Below are 24646 nucleotides of genomic sequence, written 5' to 3'. Positions count from 1 at the left end.
TCTCGTATGCCCTTTTTCGCACATAAGCTATTGGCTGCTGAAGGTATGTTTGCAATGAACTTGCTGACTGACCACAAAGAGGGAACAGGCAGCCTTCTCCCACACTGGCACCATGCAGAATTAGGTCTGTGGTCTTATAAGTCCACTGCACACTGCATGCAATGACACCTTATCAACAGGAATGGGATGTGAATCATCCATTAGATTTAGTGACCAACCTGGAAATCTCTGAAGTCAGTCAGGAAAATGATAAAGTGCTAGCACACATCTCCAGAACAATCAGTTCTATAGCTTTACCATGGATTTTGTTCTACTAAAGGAACTAAAATAAAGCCACAAAGACCAAAGTGTGCCTTTTACTGAGGAAGCTGCATTCACCTTGCCAGTATGGCTCAGCCAGCATTCAACAGTGCAGCCACACAGTTCCATGTAGGCTTTATCTTGGATTCTTGCTCTGGGGCACACTAGGAACACGGACATGGCTTGTGGTGTGTGTGTGTAATTAATTAGTTTTATGGGTAACATTTAGCAAACTATTCTAGAAGGAAAAGCAGAAACTTCAAAACAATTACTTGCAGTTAAGCAGTTTATTTAACACAACACTACTCGTGATTCCACTCATTTTCCCTAATTCTGGGTCATAGGATTCCTCTTACTCACATCTCAGATTTCTGCAACTATATGCTTGGCCACAGACTCCCTTTCCAAAGGAGAGAAAGTAGACTCTCTTCAAGAATGCTTCACCTATTATTTCAGAAGCCTACTGCAGGAGGGAAGAACACTGCATTCCACTGACAATAATGAGGGATTGGCGTGTCCAGTTTAGACTTTGAGGACAGTTTTCAGTCAAGTAAATCCTGTACATTAGCCATTACTTCTAAAAATTCCTTATGTTCTGCTCTTTCTTTGGAAATGTGAAGTACTAGCCACAAGTTTTGAATCATTCATAAAGAAAATATATAGTTTAAAAACTGAAGAGTGATTCTCATTCAAACATCATGATTTTAACATCAAAATCAACTGGCTTCTGGCCATTCTGCCTTTCCCGTGACAACCTGAGACTTTCCTGCACAAAGCACTGGGATATGGCAGTTTTTCCAGATAAAGGAAGTTGTTTGGCTTCCACAAAAGGGAAACTGGTGCAGTTCTTTTGCTCAGGATAAACAATTATAAAACAAAGAAGCAGTATCAATTACCATGGTGGGAAAAGTGACTGAATTCTCATTAAATACCTATTTTATACAGAGAACATTACCAGCAAAAATGCACTGGCTTATTAATCCTCCTAACATCCTGGAGAGTCAAATTAACAGTATTAATACCTCATCTCACAGTTTTGAGAAATGTGTGTTCAGCCATTACCACAAATTGCTGGCAGAATGAAGATTAGACACAGGATTTCCCAGCCTTATGCTCAGTCCACCCTACTGTTCTGTTCTTCTAGTTCTCCAGGGCATGCTCTGTTCCTTGTGCTGTGCACTCCTCATCAGTATGCTGAGCATTATGTGCCAGGAGGGGGAATGCTACATAGGAGAGTTTGTGCAGACACTGACTAAACAGCAGAATTAAATGCTGTTGCACTGAAAGCTGTGAAAGAATTAACCCCAGGCAGATTTTGCATACCAGTGTACAGTATGTTCCCCCCCCCCCCCACTGGTATCTCTCTTTGATACCTAAACACTGAACTACTTGTCACAAATGTAAACAGCTATTAGAACCCAGGCATGCTGAATAAAGTTTTGGGTTATTTGTCTCTGTTTTCATTTGTCAGTTCTCGTAAATTGATCAATCCAGAGCTGTAGTGTTTTACTTTTCCCAGGGAGAGGCCTAACTGTAGTTTTATTGTCCATACCTGTCCTCTTGTATATCCTAGCATAGGTTCCATCATTGCCACTCTCTTCCTGTACTGCAGAGCATTCAGGGCACAGTAATATTGCAGAGATGAAAGATGCTGCTTTCTCCTTGCATTCGCCACTTCTTTTGCCACTTCTGCCTTATGCTAAACAAAAATTGGTAAGTAGGTTGACAAATTATTACTGTGCCTAAGGATACATTTACTGATCATTTTCAAGTTATCTTTAGACAAGGTTCATTACAGAAGGTTCATTAACATGAAGGATGAGAAACTAACATAAGAAATCCAAAACCCAAATCAACTTTAAGCCCTGCTCTGTAAAAATACTTAAGCATTCGGGCAGTCCCTGTGGTTATTAACTACAAAACTACCACAACTAATATTCTGGATCTGATCTCAATGCAAGAGATTTGTTTGCAGCTCAGATCACAACCCAAGCTTCCAAATGCAGAACACAGAGATGAATAATTCATAATATGCTGTATCACATTCTGTTCTGCAATGCACACCCTTTGAAGGACCATCCTGTAGACCTGAAGCCCTCAGCATAGGGCCATCACACATTTCTGGCATACAGAGGCATTATTTTGGAACAGTGGTCCAGTGGGCAGAGAAGAAGAAACGTAGAGCAACCCCACCAACACAGTTTGGTGTGCCACAAGTGACAGCTTACAGGCAGATGTAGAACAATGGGATGCTTTATAAATAGCAGGCACAAGGCTTTGAGACACTCTGCAATGAATTGCACCCAGTGATACAGCATCACCACATCAGCTGTAAAACAGTAGGCCTATACAAGTCCATTTATAGTCATTTGGCTATTTGCCTGAAGAGATCTTCTGGACTGCAAGGGCTGTAGTTCAGCAACACTTGCCTAGCTTGGAGAAACAGGTATAACTGCTGAATTCATGTCTAAAAGCTTTGTGTCTGCTTACAAACTAGATCACCAGTACTCCAGAGCTACTGTGAATTTAACTGATGAACTCTCCAAAGTTCATAAGTTCATGTGAGAATTCACTACAGTGATGAAGACAGAACGGTTGATGAAAACTTCTCCTTTTCCCTTTCAAGTTCTTTACCTTTTCATTTTCTTTCCTTTTCGGTAACCTGCTATACTTTGCCATGGACACGTCATGTTCTGTAGACAAGGAATATTATTCTTTTAGAAATGTGATGTGTGTGTGCATAGATTAAAAATGTCGTCTGTGATATAACAGGTGCGTATCATTAGAAACAAATGAAACTAGGAAACATACCAGTGCTGGCAAGGCCAAAAAGATCCTTCAACGTGCTTACTTCTGAAAAAGAGAAATTGAATATTCAAAGTAGAAACTGCTGTAAACACTTGGTTCAACTGAGATCACTGATGGCATGCTTAATGCCTGTCGTTCCAACCCTTTCAAAGCAGAGTGTCATGCCTGTCTTCAAAATTATTATATACCAGATCAGTTGCAAGACAAACAAACAGGCAGACAGGAAAGTAAGAGTTGAGTTAGTTTACTTGATAGACAAAGTTGTCACTGTGAAAAAGATTCCATATCTGTCAATGTAGTTTACCCAAAGAAGCACCATTTCACTATGCCTGCTATCACAAAAAGCCCATGTCTATCAGCAGTTCTGAACATCCTGACAAAGTTTACGCGATATCAAGAAATTTAACACAGTCCCAGTGACACGTGATCTAAGCCCCTTTCATGTGCATAATTTTCTCCATCAGCGTGGAACTTCTTTTGCTACTCTCTGTGAAAATAAGTTGTTATCCAAACATCTGATTGCCACCTATGATGTTGATGTGGCAAACATTGGCCACCAGTTTCTCAGGCAGGTAGAAGAGATGACTCAGGTGACTCAGGTGACTCAACTTTGAAAAGCACAGGGTACAAACTGCTCTCAGTGCTCATGTTCAGTGTACATTGTAACTGGCAAAATCCTTCTCAAAAGGCTACAAAGCAAACACATTCAGAAGACATGACATTATGCAACTGTGAAAAGAAACATGGTACAACTGTAGGATGTCGTCATGGTCTCTGATTATTTGTAACAGTCTATTCACAAATCAGCTTCATGCCAGCTCTGTCTCCCCAGAACACTTCCACATGATTCCAATGTAGAATGATACAAATTCCTTCCAGGTCTGACTAACTTGCACCTAAAGGTTTCTACAATATTCAATTCATAACAAGATCAGAAGTTTAAAAAAAAAAAAAAACAAAAAAAACCCACCACAGTAATCTTCTCTGTTTCCACATTTAATCCTATGATGAAATTTCAACATGACCAGTCCTCTAACAAAAACGCTTCTCTACAGGTAATGAAAAACAGTGACCAGCTCATGGACAGGTAGAATGAATAAGATTTTGACATCTAGGGAAGTTAAGTAAACTTTCATTATTTCTTATGAAGCAGCTGAGGCTTTGGTTTCTGTCTTTTCTGTCTCCTTTTATGAACAAGGAACAAAATCCCTACAGATGGGAACAGATTCACTGTATCGGTTGAAGCCACATTAAGGAGGTGTTAAAGCCTTTATAGAGCCAACATCTTGCCATCCAAATACTGCTACATATTCATGACACTATACTGTGAACAACATATCCATTTTTATAACAACCTTGATGTCTCTCCAGTTTCAAATGAGATTCTATGATATAAGAAAACTAAACTACCCACTGTTTAGCTGCAGGGTTCTGGGTTGCTTTTGTCTCCCGTCTCATGATATCTTTAAGAAGCATATAAGCAGGAGAGTAAATTTAGTATGAGAATTGCTTGGTTTTTTCTTTAATTCTGCAGTAAGAACAGTGTCCTTGAAAGAATTTGTTTCTTGAAATTCCACCCAACGTTTGCACTACTGCTTTGCTGTTTAAGTACGGAATTTCCAAGTTCGTGCAACTGAATTACTTGGAACTATTGTGTATGGCAGGGACTTAAAGAGAATTAACTGCTTAAAAGGGAGGGGACATAATATACTGTGAAGTTAGGAAAATATTCCTGCTTGTGCTCTTCAAACAATCCCAGACTTCTGCGGAGGGATTAATGTTGTTTGCAAACCAGATTCACTGCTAAATTTCTGCGTTTTAGGCAACCAAATTGTCACTGGCATCAACGAAACTATGCTTGTGTAAAAGTGCAGTGACACAACAGAGAACAAGGTTGTGTATTTCCAAACTTCACCCAGCCAAGGCATAATGTATATGTGGTGAAATTGCACTGTTTACATCTGAGTAGAAGTATATGTCAATGCAATTCTACAACAGGGAAAATAAGGAAAATAAGAAAAACCCCACAACTTCAGCATGGATTATCAAAAAGAACAAATACTTACATGGGACTCTATGACTGTGCCTCAGCTTATTACAAAATAAGCAAGAAGAAATACCAAGAGGAAAATGAAAATTTACAATACAACTTACCTGTGAGATCCTTCTCCCGAAATTGTATTATTGGGAGAATCATTGTGTCTGCAAGCTGTTTTGCCAATTCGGAATGGAGAACATTGAGCTAAAACAGAGAACAGAGGAATGCTCTAAAACACAACGCAATTAACAAGAGTAACACACACTGTCTGTGTTGAACTCTCTGTAGCCAGTGTTGATACAGGCTGTAAGGCATGTTTGTTAACTTTAATCACAAGTAGTAAAAAGTTCTTAGCAAATCTTTCGTCAAGAAAAATTATGTCAGGTCTTCTGGTGGATTTATATTTCCACCATTTGGGATCAGAAATATTGCAGCAAGACTGCCAAGCATCACCACTATTCACAGAACTACAGAATTGTTTAGTTTGGAGGCATCTCTTGATATCATCTGCTCAAACTCGAGCAGTGTCAGCTAGAGTGGGCTGCCTGGGCCCATGTCAAGTCAGGTATTGAGTAACTTCACAGATGAACGCCTCTACACTATTATTTGTTCTGGCCTTACCCAAGCCTCTTCCAAGGCACTAAAAATCCACGAGCAGCAAACATCAAGTGGTTTATTGAAATTCTGCTGTTGGGCCTTTATATTGGTTCCTTTGGAAATTCATGTCAAACGCACCTTAACACCACTAAAAAACTCAGCTGCTGATCAAATTAGTAGAAAAATGACACTCGTGGCTACAGACCAGTACTTTAGTGATTAAAGCATAATTTTGAGAGACAGATGGGGGTTTTGCCCCAGGTTAATTCCTGCCTACTGTTTTCTAGGGATCCAAGAACTTTCCAGGTCCTACATACTGCGTTAGGGCAGTTCACCATTAATTCTAGTCATTAACAAAATAAGATTGCATGTGTAATCTGCCCTTGCTGACCAGTTTTGGTTAGTCCCTATAGCTCAGAGTAACAAATCCACTTCTGCGACCGCAATCTCTCCCCATTCACGAGGACTGCCCAGGACACAATCACAACAAGGGGCAACATTCAACTTTCACAGCATTTTCCTGTTCTTCCCTTTGTGCGTCTCTAAAATTCAGCAGATGAAGACATATTTTAAAGCATGTTTGACATTGTTTAGGATGAAGGACAGGCTCTTGTTTCAGCAACGGCATGCCGAATCTTAAATGGGTTGTGACAACTATCAATCACACTGCTAGAGCACCTAATATGGGATTCTGCCTTATACAGACACAATAATCCCTGCACTTGCTCACAGTATCGTTCTGAAGGCCTCCAGGCAGCTTAGGAAGGATGAAGTCAGCTTTTCTCACCTGACAATACAGACCTTAATGAGAGCAACTCAACACCTATAGACAGGACATCTGGAACAAAGGTTTACAGGCTAGCTAACAGGCTTAAAAGGAGGCTGAGGAACAGAGAAGGCTCTTGTGAGGGAAAATGTGACTGAAAGAACTGCAGCAAGGTTCTCTGGTTTCAGCTCACAAAGGGAACAGTTCTCTCATATCAAGGAAGAAGAAAGTGCTAGTTCTTAACTGCTCATACTTCACAAGACAAATACAAGGCTCATGGCAGTAAATGATCCTTTCAGCTATCTCCTGAGAGCACATGCGCAGCAGAAGGCTAAGGGCAAACTTCACCTTTAAGATTCTTCTCATTGTATCCTTGGAGTAATTCATGGGGTGAGCACAGCAGTTCAAATTTTTAACCGTCCTGCATTCATCCACGGGCAGTTCTGGCTCAAACTAAAGCATTTAAAGCTTGAAAAAGTATACACCATTTTTAAATCAAATGAAATTAAAAATATTTCCAGTCTATTTGAAACATGTCGTGCTTCAGACTCTCTTCTAATCCCCCTACTTAGTAAATTGAGATTTGCTTTGAGAACAGCACATGAGAGGAAGCCACAGATCCAGCTTTGGTGCCCCGCAGAGCTAAAAGCATCACTACTAAAAGGCAGTACTACACTTCTTTCCACCTCTGTTTAAATGACTCTGTAAAACCCAGGCACAATCTCACCTTCAGTGGGAAGGTTCAGAACCGAAACGGAAAAGGCCACAAGAAATAAGCCTCCAATGTTCCATTACCATTGTAATAACAGAATACTGGCAGTTCAAATTACCTCATCCACAACTTTGGAAAAGTAATGAAGGGTGGATATCACTTCTTCATCTCCTTTTCCTAAGGCAAAATGCTGAAAATAGAAACATGCCTTTGGTGAGTATCAACAAAACTGACACAAGAAGTGTTTTACTACATAGGTAAAAGATAATTCTACAGTAAGACTAAATGAAAAAATAGCAACTTTATACATCTCTTTATACTCTGTTTCTCTTGTTCAAAAGTAATAGGTTTTAGACAACATACAATGAATGCTTATTAGGCTCTTTTTAAAATAATAGTCACACAGTAGGAACCAATTAGCTTGCATCTTCATAAATTCATTAACTAATAATTTGCACTGTTTCTTTCTTTCTTTTATATTTTAAGATCCTGAGAAGTGACTTAACACTGTTGAACATCTCGGGGCATTTTGCAAAACCCTTCACATGAAATCAAGTAAATCCTGTGGGCTAAGCACTTCTGGAAAGAATGTTTTTTGAACAGGCTTCTCTGCAGGTGCTGAAGGGTAAACCAAAGGTAAGATGTTGAACATACCTGCTTCTCGTAGGCAAGGAGCTGCTTCGAAAGCTGCTGTGTGGCAAGACACATCTCATTCTACAAACAAAAGTTACATATTAACAGAAGAACTTGAAAGCCTGCTGCTTTGCTGTTAATATTATTTCATGAGCAGCTCCTTGACCAAATCTGCAACTACTTACACTGATGTTCAGTTGTACATGAACATTCCCAAAATGCCTGTGTAGAAAAGCAGTAATTAAGACAAACTAAAGGCATAATCAACGCAGCTTCTGAAGTTTAACCTCTTTGAATAGAGGTCAATTTGTTGGGATTTTTTTCTTGCAAGATGGATTCAGAACAACTTTAAATATGTAAGTTGTTGAAACATCCTAAGAATGATTCATATTGGTTAGTCACCTTTCCCCCAAATCTATAAGAACAAGGAGAATCAGTAGATAGCCCTTCTATAAGGTATTCCTGCTTAGGGAATGTACTACAATTTAACTAAACTGCCTGAAGTTGATGCAGGACTACAAAAGAGTGCATAATTCTGTATTCTTACAGCTAAACCCAATTAAAGTATACACACCCTTAAGAGTGAGACAAAGCAAGACTTGTAGGGAGGATGTATAATTTTGTTTGAACTAGCTGGAAAATAAGGAAAAGCATTTGGATATGCCAATTTCTAATGAACATATTCACAACACTAGTATATAAACTGCTATTGCCCTGATTTGTTAGCAGTGACTTAAAAATGAAAAAGTAAAACAGAGCAGGGGGAAATGAGGTCTGCTTTAAACCTTGACAGATCCTTCTTTTCCTTGGTAAAATACAAAACCCATCACTTTTCATTTAAAACTTTACATATTTGGAGGGGGAAATAAAATGTGTTAAGGTCACGTAGAGCTTGTAAAGAGCTCACGGCAATCTCTGAACTGCTTTAACAGCATTATGCTGGGGCTGGTACAGAAAATGATTAAAACTAGGACAGAGTTTGTGTGTTCCCTCCCTGTGTCCCTCTGAGCAAGCAGAGCTAGCCATCTGGGCCAGAAACTCTGAAACTCTGGCCTCATGCCACCTCTGACATACTGCTCTACAGCCTGCTGTGCCTGCACCACCGTGGCACGCCACAAAGGAGGGTTAATGCAGACAGCAGGCTCATCCCAATCATTCAGCCAGGCTTAGGTGTGCACAAGAGCACAGAAAGAAAAAAGAGGCATTACCACAGCCTAACTAACTGCAGCAGCTGTATGTGAATGCGCAGCAGAAAAATAACTGACCTTCTTAAAACACTGTGGTGGTAACACTCAGAGGAGGCTGAAGATAGCAGAGCAAAGGCCTTCCAAGTCACAAACAGGGTCTGAGCTGGAATTAATCTGGTCCAAACTCAGATCATGTGCACCTCATGACTATTCTCACCACTCTCACAATGATGGATAGGAACTTGTTTCTTGTCTCAGACCAATCACTACACTTTAAGTAGCAATACTCAGGATTCATCCTGGATCTGCAGGTTGGTTACACAGATGGGAAGGTTTTAACATGAAAAAGCTTTACACAACCACTTGGCATATAAGTATTTCTGAAGCCAGTGGATGGATAAGGATGTTGTGACTAGTTAACCAGCCTTGTTAAGAGCTCAGGGAAGGGTAGGAATAAGCTTTAACTGCCCATCCGCAGGCAGCACAACATCCAAGAAACTCTGCCACCTGCAGAGTGGGAGCTGGCTGGCAAGCAGGGACTTGATGACAGGAGGAGGCTCTCTCTGTGTGGACTGATGACATGAAAAGGGTGTGCTTGTTTGCGTGCGTGTGGCTGGAGCCCAAAGTTGAATTTAAGACTACAGAAAGCAGCAGAAGTTCTCAAGACTGGGATCTCAGCCATGAATACAACCTCAAAGCAGAGTAAGAACTGTAAGAACAGCAAGTCCTCGCACAGCAACTGAGGTGCTATGTGCTACTTTTATAGCTGGATGCATGTCAGAAATCTTTTGAAATCATCTGCATTTAGAAATATGCTTTTTCCCCCCTTTTCTTTCCCCACAGAAAGTTGGGCTGACTTGGAGACTACCATTCCACACATTATTCTGCCACATATTAGTTCTGCCCCATTGATGCCAGCAGGACACATTTCTGATGGCTCTTAGTGCACTGATCCTCTGTGCCAAAACACCACCAACCCTATACTCAATCCTGCCCACACAGAGGAGGGAATCCCAGGTCTTGCCTCCTGTTTCCCAACCGTGCCAGACTTTGCAAAGGTGCTTCCATCACATCACACACACAACACAAACACTTGTAAAACAATTCACGTTGAGCCAGTGAAATTAAATGCAGTCACATTGCATAAGGAACAGGAAGAAGGCAAACTGCTCTGCTGACCTAGTGATAATACTGCATTGCTAAACACATTAATCTGGGAAAGTTTGGTTAATCCTCCTCCATTTGTTCCTAATCAGCCTTCTCCTCCCCCCCTCCTCCCCAACTCCCACTACTAATCTGTCTCAAGACTTAAAAGCTACTTGCATTTATTCACTTGGCAGATCCACTGAATCCAGGGAAATCATTTTAATAAGTTTCAACCCAGTTCCTAAGTGTTTTGCTACAGAATTACAGCAATGTTCACTTCCTTTATCTTGAACTCACTGAAATTCAGCAAACAGCAAAAGAAAAGCTATTACCCAGTCCCAACTGCCTGCTCAACATCTCTTCCAACTGAAATTCCAGAATTCATCAGGTACTGCTGAATGGGAGAACTATTGACAAAGTGATACTTTCAGGCAGAAACATAACAGAGACCTCAACAGAAATCCAGATATTCTACATGAAGGCAAAATTAAACAGCACTGGGCCTCACAAATATATTAATTTTCAGTTGATGATTGTACAAACCAGGAAAAACATCACTGCAATATTAATGCAAAAAAAAAAAAAAATACAGTAGAAGGAAAGACAAAAGGTTTGGCACAAATAGGTACCAAGCAAACAGTTATGACCAGAGATCAAATCCCGTGCTTTCTCAAATTTAAAAAACAAAGCAAAAAGCTCAGTTAGCATGCTAAGGCAAACCCTAAGAATACATTTTTCTAAGTTCACAGGCATCAGTTCACATCGGTAAGGTCATGGGAGTGGTGTCCTGAACTTAGCACCAATCGAACACAAGCGAAAAACCAACAGATTAAACAGCATTCAGTTCAGCTCTGGGGTTACTTCAGTGCCTCATCCTGCCTTCAAACAAGTCAGCTACAAAACGTCCAACTGTTGGTGTCTGATCTCATGCCAGAGTAAAGACACGTGATTTTTTGGGCTGGTTCCTCTCTCTTCATTATCACTCTTATTCACCAAGCTGCTAGTATCAGAAGAGAATGTGATTCTTCTGTTATGCATTTGTAATACATCTCCACTGCTTTAAGCATTTATCAGTGAGGCACTCTGTCACTTTTCAGAATTTCTTTCTTCTATTTTCCCCAAATAGACTCAGAAAACCAATACATTCAAGTCAGACAACTGTCTGCAGAGTGTCTTCCAGCAGACTTCAGATTTGAGGTCATGTAAAGGATTAGGGTGAGCTATAAATTAACTTCTCAAGACAGGGAGCTCTTCCATCATGTCTACTTCAATCCCAATATAATAAAGCTTTCTACAAAGCTACTTTCCTACTCCAGCTAAAGCTGGCATTTTTAAAACTCTGCAAGTAAACAGCACGCAGAACTGCTAAGCATTCCTTCATATAAACAAGATAATGAAAAGGTGTTTATTCACTCAGCCTACCTGTACAGAATGGAACAGAGTAATGTTTGGCTTACATTGGGCTTATTGTCTGATAAATTAGGGAAGAAAAAAACAGTGAAGTGGTAGAAGGAGGTACAGAAAGCAGCTGCAGCCCTCTCATCCTCCCAGAAGCAGGGAGCACGTTTGCCTTCAAAACCACACGGCACAGAGAGAACTGGGTCTTGGTACAACTGTTTCGTGCATCTCTGCCTACACACACTCATTACCTAACTACAAAATACAATTCTCCAGCAGCCTGGTATACGTTACAGCCCTACACTTTTAGGTTTCCATATTAAATGGCTTGGAAACTTGAACCCAAGGCTGAATGAAGACAAGCCTCACCAGTGCACTCAGGCTGCCCAGCACATTACAAGACCAGGCAAAAATACAGTTTTCTCTGCTGCTGAGTCACTGCGTGGCATTCAGTCCTCACAAATATGAACGACTCAGCAAAGGATCATCTAACAGCTGGAAAAAAGAAAGGCACTGGTCAAAATTTTGCTGTAAAACAGCAGAAGCAGCCACCGTAGGATGTCTAGTTAATAAGGAAAGAATCTCTTTTCAGTACCCTGCAAAATAACTACTATCAGCAGGGCATCCATGTACGATGCTTACTTGGGGCACCCAGATCTCTGCTTAGTGCGCTGCTGGCTTGCTTTCAAGCATGGTGTCAACTCCAATTTCATCGTAAGTATTAAAAGCAACTCCCAGGGCTTAGTAAATACATTAGTTCTCATGTGATAACACTCTGTTTACCTGTCAGCAGCATATGGCGAATAGACCTCACGGTGCAAACCCACAATGAATATGGACCAATAATAACATACACAGTATTTCACAGAAGTCACTTCTGAAGGTAATTTTTTCAGTGTTTGTCTAATCTGATAATCGCTGAAACTTCTGTGTGAGACTGAAATGCTAACAAAGTTTATCGTTTCAAAAGATTGGCAAGGCAACACAGCTTTTCCACCAGCCGTTTTTAACTGGAATTAAAGCAATTAAAAGGAAGAAACAGTGTTTACTCATTGTTTTGGCACAAACTAATTAAATAATTCAGAATTCTTGGGGTTAGCTATGTGACATAATAAACCTCAAAATCCATACGAGTTCTAGAGAACTTGACATAATCTACCAGTTACAGGCTGATATATACTGATTTACAGTCAGGATGATGAAACAAGGAACACTGTTGAAAAATGAAGTGCCATGAATTTGGGCAGAGAAATAACATTGTTATGGCACTATTTCAACTAGCCCTAGACAGATCATCCCACTACCTAGTAAAGCAGTGCACACAAACCAAGACTATTTCCTAACTGCTGAGAGTTTCCCTAAGGATCTGGCCATCAAGAGGCAGCCAGCCCCAGAGCACCTTGCTGCCTTACCCATGCGACTGCCATCACAAGGCAACTGCTCACAGAGACAACTGACACTGACCCAATTCCTCCTCACAATCCCCACGCTGTTTTCCCTCTGGATATATTGCTAAAGGCAATGTGGGTTTATTTTGATTCCCTTTATGCCACCACTGTTTTCAGTATCTAGACAGATCCATCAGAAATAATGAGACGAAACCTCTTTCCAAGGACAAAATAGTCCATCCCATTCCCCTCTAACTTGCTTAATTGTTTATTGCTTCTTATTGCCTGTAGAGACACAACAAGTCTCCAGAGTTTTTAAATGGCATTTTGTTTTGTCAAGTGAAGATCACACATTTCTGCAGTATTATGAAAAACCAGAGATGATGGCAAAGCTCTGACAAAAACGTCTTACGGCAGTGGGAAGTCAGGAATGTGAGCTGCTCACCACCATCACAGAAACCTCAGCACACAATTCAATAAGCAAAGTTTTGTAACAATCCCTGCTAGCTGCATCACCTGCTGCCCAGGTAGCCCAGTGAGCAGAACAGTGAGCACAGCACTCACAGACACAGACAGCAGTAATGCCAGGTGCAGCACAGACATTTGCTTGCAAGGATGAAGAACAAACCCTGTAAGGAACACTTCTTCTGTGTGACCATCCACGTGACAGACTTCTTCAGGGGTTCAACTGGAGAACAGAACTACAGCAGGAAACACAATAAGGTTTATTTGAAGAAGAGATATAAAAATATTTCTCAATATTTACACACGTGGCTTTGCCAGATCTGAACCTCGCTCCTTGAGCACAGCTCACACATTTGGTCCCTGTGACCTTCTTCAGAACACAGCAGTCACACACTGCACCTGCTCTGCAGGCAAAATGAAGTTCTGCTGGAATATGTATCGTTCTGAAAAGTGAGATCCCCAGCACCTAGCAGGATTCTGTAGCTCAAAATTAAAACCTTAGGGATTAAGAAAAAAAAAAAAAAAAAAAAGGAGCTCTCAAAAAAATTCCTACTTTCCAAGTGTTTTTAAAAACCTCTTCTGTCTGTCTCACGTTCCTCTCAAATGCATTGATCCAAGCACTTAGAGCAGCTTTCACTGTCAGTTTGCAAACTTACTGTGGCAACGCACACAAAGCAGTGTCCTGGGACAAATATCTGTGTGTATCCACAAGGGTAATTAACAGCTTTCAGTTGGTATTGACAGCAAGTCCCCCGAGACCCTGCAGTGCGTCCATTAAGAACCACCAACTATTGTTATTGGAGCACAAGCAGTAGTGGTTTGAATTACATGGCAAGCCAAGTTTTCATCACAAAGAAACAGCAACATTCTAGAGAACGTATCCAAAAAAAGTTGAAAATATGGCTGAGATAAATCTGGGAGATCTTACAGTTTAGAACATAATCAAAAAGAAAAGGATTTACAATGTTAGAACTGTCGTTCTGTTTTCGAGGGGCAAAAAACCTCTGATTTTTCAGTTCTGTGGATGGGTACAACCCACTTGTGTTTAGTCTAACTGCCACGGCTGTGATCACGGCCATTTTTATGGCTGTGCAAGCAGAACTTTTATCACTGCTTCAGAGAAGGTCAGTCCTTGTGATTCCTATTGTACAGATAAGGAAGTAAGAGTACTGAATGGCAGCGACTTTGCAAAGACAAAGCAGTTGGGAAAATAAAGCAAAAGGAAATTCAGAATCTGTCTCCTCACCACTCTCAACTTCTACACTCTCTCCACTAAATCTCACTCCCTCTCAACCCTGAAGGGTGCTCGGAACACATCCTGACAGGCAACCAGTGAGGCCCAGATACTGAGTCTCCTAACAAAAGCAGCAGGAAAAAATTATTTTCCCTAAAGTTGTGATTAAGCAGAAAATAAATATTACACACTGATATTTCTTAACCTCCCACTCACGTTTTGTGGCCAATTCGGCATCATATTTCTCCTTCTGATGCAAATGCAATCATAACATTTTGTAGTAAAGGGTGTGTGCAGCTCCAAAACTGAATGTGAATTCAATCTGAAAGCATGTATTCTTTGGAAATATTCAGAAACAGCTCCTTAAAAGGAAATGCCACCATTTGCAAAGCTTGGTAAAATTAGTCAAAAATCAGTGTTATCCTACACAGCAGTGTGGAATTAACCATAGCATACGGCTGAATTAATTATTCCTCTTAATTTTTATTTAAAAGTCAGAATTTTATCCCAACTGTAGGATAATCTCACACCAAAATGCCGAGACTTTTTAAAGCAGAGACAGGGGGAAAAAACATTTTGGTTCCCTTTAACACTTACATAATTAATTTGATCTTTTTCTTGTTTGCTAAGCAAACAAGCTTGGCCAAGTCTTTATCACAGGCTGCTAAACCTGCATTTTCCTAAGTCCGTGGCGGTGCAGATAGCCCTCCTGTGCACCCCTACTACTAAGCTTGAATTTAAACAACAGTTGTGTGCCTTGTGTGCCCCCAGCTCCAAATGGCATCAGCTATCTGTTGAAATATCTCAAGGCGCACATCTCAACACATTCCTAAGTGACTGAATATTCAGATCAAGCTAAAGCAGGAGCTGCGCAGGAAGAAGTGGCCAAGAAGTGCCAAGAAAATGCAAAGACTCAGTCGTACCACAAAGCACCGATGGGCAAATGCACTGATATAATGAGAGAGGAAATGACAGTGGGGCAAAAGAAGACTAAAAACTGAGATGGAAACGAAAAGGCAAACAAAAGTAAAGCATTTTTTTGGGAATCACAGGTCACCACTTCCTAAAATGGCATCTGAAAAAGGCATCAGCAGCGGATAGGGACACAGTCCACGAACTGGACACTTAAAAATCAAACCTTATTTACCCTCTGATTTCCTTCCCATTCCAATCCCACCTGCTCTTTGGTCTCAGATTTCCACCACCCAACAGGCCCACAAGTCTAAATCTCAGTGAGACTTCCATAACACCCATCACTGACTCACAGTGCTGATTTCATGCCTCCTCTCGCACCACTGCCAATATGCTCTATTGCTTTCCAACTATCTGAGCTGTACTTTAAGTCTGTGACAGCTCTGCATTTGCATAGGATCCGGGACATTAACACATAGACTTCAAAGCTGCATCTTCATGACGTAGGTAGCCAGACTGCTCCTTCTTCCAAGTCATACCACCAGCCAGTCCAAACAGCAACCCCAGCACCTTCCACATTCTCTGCCACACTGCTTTAAGAAGAGAAGTGCTGTTTCTAAGGAGTTCAGGCACCCAACTTACACGAATGCTTGCACAAGTCCCATGACGTACTGGGTACATCTCTAAAGACCTAGATATGGTACTCTGAAACGTCTGCTCTATGCACATGGGAACCCCTAGTTTCACTCTCACTCAGGTTTGTTTTATTTTTGGAAGCACTGGATATGAGTGACAAGTTTTACTTTCAAAGGGACTCAGTCACCTAGGTTGTGTAAGTGCTTGAAAATGCGGTGTTCTGCTCCTGCTCTCCTATTTTTCACACCAACTACAGGTACTCACATTCAGTATGACTCAAAGCATATGTTCTCTCTATAATCAATGTGCACAGACTTTCTTTAAGATGGTGAGTCACAGCATCAAAGTTAGATGCCCAAGGTCAGTGTGAATATCTGTCGATGTATTGTGTTTACACGCACGCAAGCAATTTTATAAAGGGTGGCCTTCTAATATACTGTAAAGTAAGGACATACCACAGTATCTCTTCTCTGAACTGTATGGAGGCAGTCAGAGTAGGTGAAGCCTTTTTTCATTCAGACTTTTCCAGGTGAGAGAGGACTGAACTATCAGTCAGTCACCCATGACTCTCCCGAAGCTACAAGAGGTGCGGGTATTTGGCACCTTTCACATAAATAACAGCATCAGAATAGTAACTTATCCTCTGCTGCCCATAACATAGATTACATAACATAACAAAAGAAAAACGAATGAAAAATTACCTGAGCACCGTAGACTCGCTGCATTGCCTGAAGCAACTGGTTTGTGTATTCAGTAAGGGTTCCTGCATCTTCCTCAAAGACACTGAGCAAAGAACGAGTCTTCCAAAAGAGAAAAAAAGCAAACAGTTTCAGTCTCAAGGGAAAATATTTAAAAGATTCACAAAAGACTCCTTTAATAAGTTGTAGCAAAAAGACAGATTAGTCAGAAACAATCAGCCTCCCACTTTGTATAGCTCTGTTCATTCAGAATTTCAAAACATGTAGAAATTAGCCCTTCTGATAGGAATAGGTAAACTGAGGCAGTAAGAAGGAAAGTGATAGAAAAGCTATGGCCAGCTCCTGATTCCCTGACTCCAACTCTTAACTAATAGGCATTCCTTCCAACATAAGCAGGAATGTAAAAAATCCTGAATATCTGCCTGCTGACTACAGTAATCCAAACCACGTTAAGGACTCTGGGTCAAACACCAGTGCTTGCTCACTTTACCTCCCTACCATCAGACTGCATCACAAGCACTCCTTTCCATTAGGTAATTTACAGAGTATTATTTACTCTCAACTGTGTTGAGCAACACTTAAAGGGCCACTGACAAAGCTAGGGGACATAACCACACTAAACTGAGTGCTCGCCTACAACAGCAAGCATACATGTGTACACATGTTCAGAGATACCCCCCTACTTTCTCCATTCTACCAGCTCAGCCTTGGCAACAAATGGAGGGGAAAAAAGAGCATAGCCACAAGTATTATCTTAAAGATATGAATCCCCTTGGCTTGTTTTGGTGGAATCATCCGGAACTGTGAATTACATGTATTACATTACAATGTTGCTTCTGAGATGGGAAAGAAAATTATCTCAGAATAACACTGAGCTCCAGAACTTGCCAGATCAATATCGTAACGTCACTAGATGTGACAGAGCCCCTTTAACAAAGTCACAATCCATCTTTAGTCTTAACATTGGTAAATCCAATGAGTTTGATGCTAACTGGCAATGTCTTCCCATCTGCACAGCTAATTTATACTACTCCAATTAGATTCATCTGCTTACCTGAGGGGCACCCATAAACTCCAGTATTTTAATACTGACAGAGTGAGTGCTTTCTCCATCCTCTACTACAGGAACCTTCTAATACTACTGAAGCATCCAGGTACCAATGTGGTAAACTTATTTTAGAGTCTCAACACAGTTTTAAATAGCCCCACTGCATTAACAAGAAGTACTTCCCCAAGATGCTTATTTTTTGCAAATCCGTCAAGATGTTGTTGGCCCTGAAAAACTCAAAATCAGCATCCTTCAAGAACTTTGTCCTGAATGTTCTCTCTTCCCAACAGGGACAGTGGTATGATTCTGAGAGTTTTCAGCATTTAATTATCATTTCTGTAATTGAACACACGCTGCTTTTGAAAAATACCTGCTTTTAAAAGTTTCATCTTCAATGATGCATTAACTGAAATCAGCAAAACTAAAGCCATCAACCTATCTCCTATCTACACAGCGCTTATCTTCCCTGCTGTGTATCAGAAAAGCAGATAAACTCCACAGGGTATAAGGGTGGTTAAAAAAAATAAAACGAAGGAAGGTAAAAATGACACAACAACTTGACATATAATGTTGATCAAGGCCAATCTCAAGCTAAGACTGAAAAACTAAAAAGCAGCTGACTGAATCATAGATCAAAGAATGGTTTGGGTTGGACGGAACCATTAAGACCACCCCATTCCAGCCACCCTGCTATACGAATGAGACTACATATGATGTTTCTGCATCCTGGAACAGGTTTACAAACCCAACTGTTATTCCAATTCCTAAATCTTACTGAATTTTTGCACATTCAGTTTTTCGGATGTCAAAACACGGGTAAAGCAGCATTGGGAAAGCATTTCTGAAAGTCTTGGTCTCAGTTATTGGGGCTTTGATCAAAAATAATAAAAACAATAAATTATTAAGCAGCTTGGAAGTTACGCTTGGAAAATTTCATATTGAAGAACACTTTTAAATTACTGCAGCAAAATTCCAGCATCTGTAGTTTTTGTTATTGCTGTTTTGACAAGTTCTGGAATGGCAGACACTGCTGCTGAAACCAAGCGGAAATCCAAGTATAAGCTAACAGTTTTGGAGGCCCTGTTAATAGCATCACCATCTTGGTTGCTGGAAACACAGGAAAAAAAAATTATTTTCTCTTAAGTATTTCCCTTGGTTTTAGCATGGCAGCTTAAGTAAATTTCCCTTCTACACTTTGACCAAGCACTTCAAAATTAAGGCATTTCTTAAGGCCATTTTCGGTCAGCACTTGGAGACAAATCAGAAAAAAAGTGCTGGGGGATGGAAAATCAAGCTTCAGAAAAGTGATGAAGAAACAGCAATGGTCTAATCTTCTGCCTTGCACCAATTTACATACCTCATGCACTTCCTAAAAAGAGTGAGGTTATGTCCTCATTTTATTACCCCTCTGTCTGTACGAGGCTGAAGAGAATCAGGTCACTTTATGCAGAGGTATGATCACATAAGCAGCTACACTGCAAGCTTCATGGGACAGAGATTGTCTGTCTGCTTTGATTTTGTAGTACCCAGCTCACAGAAGAACCCAATAGAGCTGCGAATGTAAAATCCACCACTCAAGAGACAAAAAAAAAAAAAAAAAAAAAAAAAGGGAAAAAAAAAATATGTTTCCCTGTATGAAAAATTAAATTTTATCAACAATGGACCATGGCATAAAGTTAAGCAGTGCCCATCTTGTCCAAAGTTACAGAACTTGAATAAAAAGTGATGACCAACCTAAGCCAAAACTGCCTGCAAACAGCCAGGTTTATGCACAGCCCATTACTTCCAGTAATTGAAAAGGATCTGTTAGCAGCCTTCAGGCCAGAAGAAAGACTAAGACCTCCAAATTCAATTCAGTGCTTTGTTCAGCAGCTTCCACTCAGTGTTACATTTTTAATCATCGATGGAAGCGTTGACTGAAGAGGAAAATGAGTTCACCTACCCTGTGTGTCAAGTTCTTCAGCTCCACAATGCACTGGGGAGGTTGCTATTAAAAACATTAGTAGCTGCTCATAATAAATCTAGCACAATTCGGTACAGAGTGGAACACTGTACAGTTCAATTCAGAAAAAACTCTGGAGGCCATCTGATCCAGCCCCTGCTCAAAGCAGGCATCAGGCTCCTCAAAACTGTTCCCAGTCGAGTTTTGAAAATACACAAGCTTTGAGATTCCATGACACATAAACATTTAATAAAAATCATTCTTATTAGGATGGGATTTCATGAAACCACAGGAAAATGGGTTAAGAAGAACAGCTCAAGACAAGCCTTAAGACTCATTAACTCCTGACAGGTGCAAGTCCAATCTTTCCTTCAAATGACTCATGACAGACTCTTTTACACCTTTTAGCCATCTGTTCCACAGTTTACCTACTGATTCCTCTTCCTAGTCCATCAGCAGATGAGTCTGAGTTACGATATTGGGATACTTGGGAGCAGCACCCATGCAGACCCACCCTGCCCTTCTTCTTCCTTGCTTCGCCCACTACTTCTGTATCTCTGCCTGCTTTGCATTTTGACCTCAAGTGTACCTTCCCCACCCTTCTGAGAAATTTCCACTCTCCCTTTCCCCTTACTTCTTTCTTCCACCCCTCCTCCCACCCTCCCTTGTCAGCTCCCAAGGCCTCACATCCCCCTGGAACGCCCACATCCATCTTGACATGTCACATTCTGTGCTATGGGTTTTCCACACTGCTCAGGGGACGCTTTTGCGGTGAAAAGCAGATGCAGGCATGGGAGCACAGAGCTTGCAGAGACTGAGGAGGAAAGAGCGACAACTGCCTGCCCTCCTTTCCTGGCCCCATTTAGAATGGGGTCACCTTCAGCAGGATTCAGCCCACTTATCCCCGAGGGAAGCCCCTGTATCTGATGCACGGCCCTTGGGGCCCTTCACAAGGAGCAGAGGAGCACGGCCACTGGCAGCCACATCCACTAGCCTACTTCTGTTCCCTCACGTACCAGGAGGGAGTCAGGGCAACACGCCGTGCCCAAACACACCTCCAGGATAGGACAGCGTGAGGGAAAAGCCAAGGAAACGAGAACAGGCGTCGCACCTCCACCTGCCCACAGCCAGCCTCTTCCCGAGCGCCTGCCAGACGCAGACATCACCTGTTTTTCCCTGACAGATGACTGTCAGGAAGTCAAAGCCTTCCCCCCGACGCCACAGGGCTGCCACTAGCCGCAGAGCATCCCTGTTCCCCCCGCACCCACGGGCTAACCCCTCCGACCCATTTCTCCTTCCACTGGTCGGGAGCCGCCCCCCAGCCCCAGCCGTCCTGCTCTGCCCGCGGACACCGCTCTCCCCGCCTGCCCGCCCGCCATCACCGCACAGCTTCAGCCGCGCCCCCCGGCCCGGCTCGGCTCCCGCTACCTGCGGGCTGTCCTGAAGAGCTTCTTCCAGGAGGAGCTTGTCGACGGCGGGCATCTTGGCTTAGCGACGCGGCTGGGTGCAGGGTGGGCGGGCCCCGGGTTCGGCTGCGGCGTCCCTCCCCACGGGGGCGGCCGCGGCTGTCCGTCCGTCCGTCCGTCCGTCCGTCCGCAGGCTGCGGGTCAGGGCGGCTGCCTGTGCTGGCGGGGCCGGAGCCGCTCACTCCTCCCAGTTCCCGTCCGTGGGAGGAAGCGAGTCACGGGGCAGGGCTGGCAGGGGGTGGCTTCCTGCCGCCATTAACTCCTCGGGGGCCAGCGGGCTGCGGGGAGTGTGGTGCCAGAGCTCCTAGACAGAGGGTGCCCCTTCCTCTCCGCCCCAGCTGCCCTGCTTATGGCCCTGTGCCTCACACAGCAAGAAGGGGCTTGGGTCCTCCCCTCAGCTCAGGGAGATGCACCTCGGCTGCGAGGGAGCAGGATCGCAATGGCAGTGAGGGGAAAAGTGTCTCGTTTTGGGGGCTTGAGGGCTTCTGGCAGTCTCTGTCCCGTTGCAGTGCTCCTTGGGGTGTCCCTGCTGTGCTCAGGCACTGTACTGTCCCTGCAGGCTCTGGGAAGCACCCCAAGTCCTGGGTGCCATTCTGAGTTCAGAGCAATCTGGAGTACTGTGTCCAGGTCCAGGGCCCCAGCACAAGAAGGATGCAGAGCTGTTGGAGCAGATCCACAGCAGGGCCGTGAAGATGCTCAGCTGGCCAGAGCACCTGCGCTGTAGTGAAACGCTGAAGGAGTTGGGCTTGTTCAACCTGGAGAAGAGAAGGCTGTGGGGAGACCTCTTTGCAGCTTAATATGGTGTGCTAGTGATAGCACCAGGGGAATGGCTTTAAACTAAAAGATAGGAGATTTAGGTTAGATGTTAGGTGGAAATTATTTACTCAGAGGCTGGTGAGACAGTGGAACAGATTGTCCACAGAGGTGGATGCCCCATCCCTGGAGGCATTCTAGCGGATGGCAACCCTGCAGGGGAGTGGAGCTCAGTCTTTCAGGTCCCTTCCCACCAAAGCCATTCTGTGATTCTATGGCTAAGCCAGGCATGCTCACAGGCAGTCCTCGTCTGGGGTGCTTGTATTTCTTCTTATCTGTGGATTACTACTTGCAAGCAGAATTACAGAATGCGGAGTGCTTCAGGTGTGTCACTTCCAGCTCAGCTGTACCCCTCTGCTGGGGGGTATTGGAAGGAACATATTTTCCTTTACTGCTCATTTGTGTACAAAGCCATGGTTTTATTACCAACATACTGCTGTCTTAAATGTGCTGGATAACATAAACGCTTTCTTCAGATGTGTAGGTTATACCAAGTATAGAATATTCAAATGCAGCAGTCATTTGACCCTTGGGTATTTCATTATCTTCACTTTTTGGAGAGTGGCCACCGGTTTTAGATGCCTGTTTTTATAACAGTCTCAAGTTCCTGAACTGAAAATCAATTAGAATAGTAGAATAATTGAATTTCCCTAGTCATAAGGGATCCATAAGGATCATCAAGTCCAACTCCTCCATACTTGCCATGTGTAGCCTTTCATTTTTCCACTTGGTTCAGGGCAAAACTAAAGATAATAAAAAATAAAATCCCATTTAAAATAAACCCAAACATTTCTGAAGAGCCTTGCCTATTAAGCAGATTATGCAAACAAAAATATTATCTGCAAAATGAGAAGATATCTTCTTAGAAAAAATGCTCACCTCCAGATACTTCATGTTGCCGATCTCCTTTGAAAGAAGAAAAATAGTTGGAAAAGAAATCATGCAATCTGAGTTTTAAAAGAAGTCCAAACAGTCAGCATTTGCTGTTTTGCCATTATAATAAGTGGACGCACTTTGCATCTAAATCCTGCTCTATTTTCCACTTCTGTTATTCCTAAGCAATAGTAAGCATTTTATATGGCAAGAAAGGTGACTGCTAAATACAGCTCTTCCTGTTGAAGAAGACTGAACTGAACTGACCAATTCAGTTAAAATACAGTCTTAGAAAAATGTTACAAATCAGCTGGATGATCATTTTCTTTAATTATGTAAGAAACGATCACTGAACCCTGCAATTGTGGCTAAGGTATTTCTGTGGGTCTGACATTGATTGGTATTAATTCTGAAGCTTGTGATAGGACCTTTAACCCAATGTGCCAATGCTGCCATGGTATGACTCCACTCCAGCAGTCGTGAATCTGGACTCCCTGTTCCAGCCCCTACAGCAGGAACAGAGTTCTCACGTTCAGTCTCCTTCTCCTGCCTGAATAAAGACGCTGAGCAGTAATGCAAATCACTAGCTAGGCTTGAATGTATCAAGTTTGATGGACAGTATACATTTACACAGTAAGAAAACAAAAATAGGTATGGCTTTATAATGATAATGGTTCAGAGAATTTTAGAATAGTGCAAAGAATTCAGAGGTTTTTTTGTGTGTATAGAATATGAAGATAGGCATTAGACTTAGGAATCCGTGACCTCTTCTGAGCCAGTTTTGTCAATCTGTATTAAAGGCTTATTTTTCTTTCTTCAAAGATTTTGAAAACATTATTTAAAATTCACTGAGGAAGAGAAGTCCATGCTTTATATATCTGCTAATGTAGCTTCAGGGCATTTTGGAATATTTCCCAAATATTTGTTACAATTATCCTCATTTCTCTCTGTCCCCTCCCATCCCCATGTCCTGAAATAGCTCAGCAACAGCTCTTCCCCATTAGGTTGTTCTTCCACCAACAAGATCTAAAGATGGTTTGTGTTTTCATTTCATGTTGTCTTCCTTCACAACAACTATCTTATCTTGTTCTTCTCAATGGCTTTGTTTAGTGTAAGGGTCCTATGTGGAATCCTGTTGTCACCTTTTCAAAACTGAGGACAGTTAACAGGTCTCACTTAAATAAAACTAAAAGCACTTAAGTAACTATTGGAAAGTGACTAGCAAGTATCTCACGTTCTTCTTTGCCTTACAGGTCTATACACTTTATTGATTTCTTATGCATAGTGGGCAAACTGTTCTAGTGGTGGCAGCTCTGCTCACAGCAGAGGGTTGGAACTGGATGGTCTGTAAGGTCCCTTCCAACCCCGGCCATTCTGTGATTACATGATTCTATGATAGCGACCAGAACATTTTTATTACACTACCCCAGTGCAGTCCAGATGTTTTTGAATAAAAAATAGCATTCTGCCTATGAATTGTTGGAATTATCTTTTCCTTGGATTACTGTGAATTGAAATTATTTTCCCGAGCAGCCAGTTTGATTAGATCTCAGGAATTATTCTCCAGTCTTGACAACTCTGTTGTT

At 42.0% G+C, this 24646-nt stretch overlaps 1 protein-coding gene across 1 annotated transcript in view; it reads right to left on the bottom strand.

Moving 5' to 3' along the window:
* Window positions 1–21444, bottom strand: part of APPL2 (adaptor protein, phosphotyrosine interacting with PH domain and leucine zipper 2) — a 32184-nt gene extending 10740 nt beyond the window's left edge. The window contains exons 1-8 of the mRNA XM_042838020.1: window positions 21337–21444; window positions 16922–17020; window positions 7876–7935; window positions 7340–7411; window positions 5263–5350; window positions 3112–3153; window positions 2935–2993; window positions 1853–1999 (exon numbers count right to left, since the gene is read on the bottom strand). Coding sequence (XP_042693954.1) covers window positions 1853–1999; window positions 2935–2993; window positions 3112–3153; window positions 5263–5350; window positions 7340–7411; window positions 7876–7935; window positions 16922–17020; window positions 21337–21390 — 621 coding nt within the window. The 5' untranslated portion in view covers window positions 21391–21444. The remainder of the gene's footprint in view (window positions 1–1852; window positions 2000–2934; window positions 2994–3111; window positions 3154–5262; window positions 5351–7339; window positions 7412–7875; window positions 7936–16921; window positions 17021–21336) is intronic.
* Window positions 21445–24646: the final 3202 nt, after the last annotated feature.

This window comes from Centrocercus urophasianus, unplaced genomic scaffold, assembly GCF_019232065.1.
Source record: "Centrocercus urophasianus isolate 14NV4802_14NV808 unplaced genomic scaffold, USGS_Curo_1.0 seq_73, whole genome shotgun sequence".
NCBI classification, from domain to species: domain Eukaryota; kingdom Metazoa; phylum Chordata; class Aves; order Galliformes; family Phasianidae; genus Centrocercus; species Centrocercus urophasianus.
The sequence above is the reverse complement of the archived record's forward strand: the minus strand, read 5'-3'. Positions and strand labels throughout refer to the sequence as shown.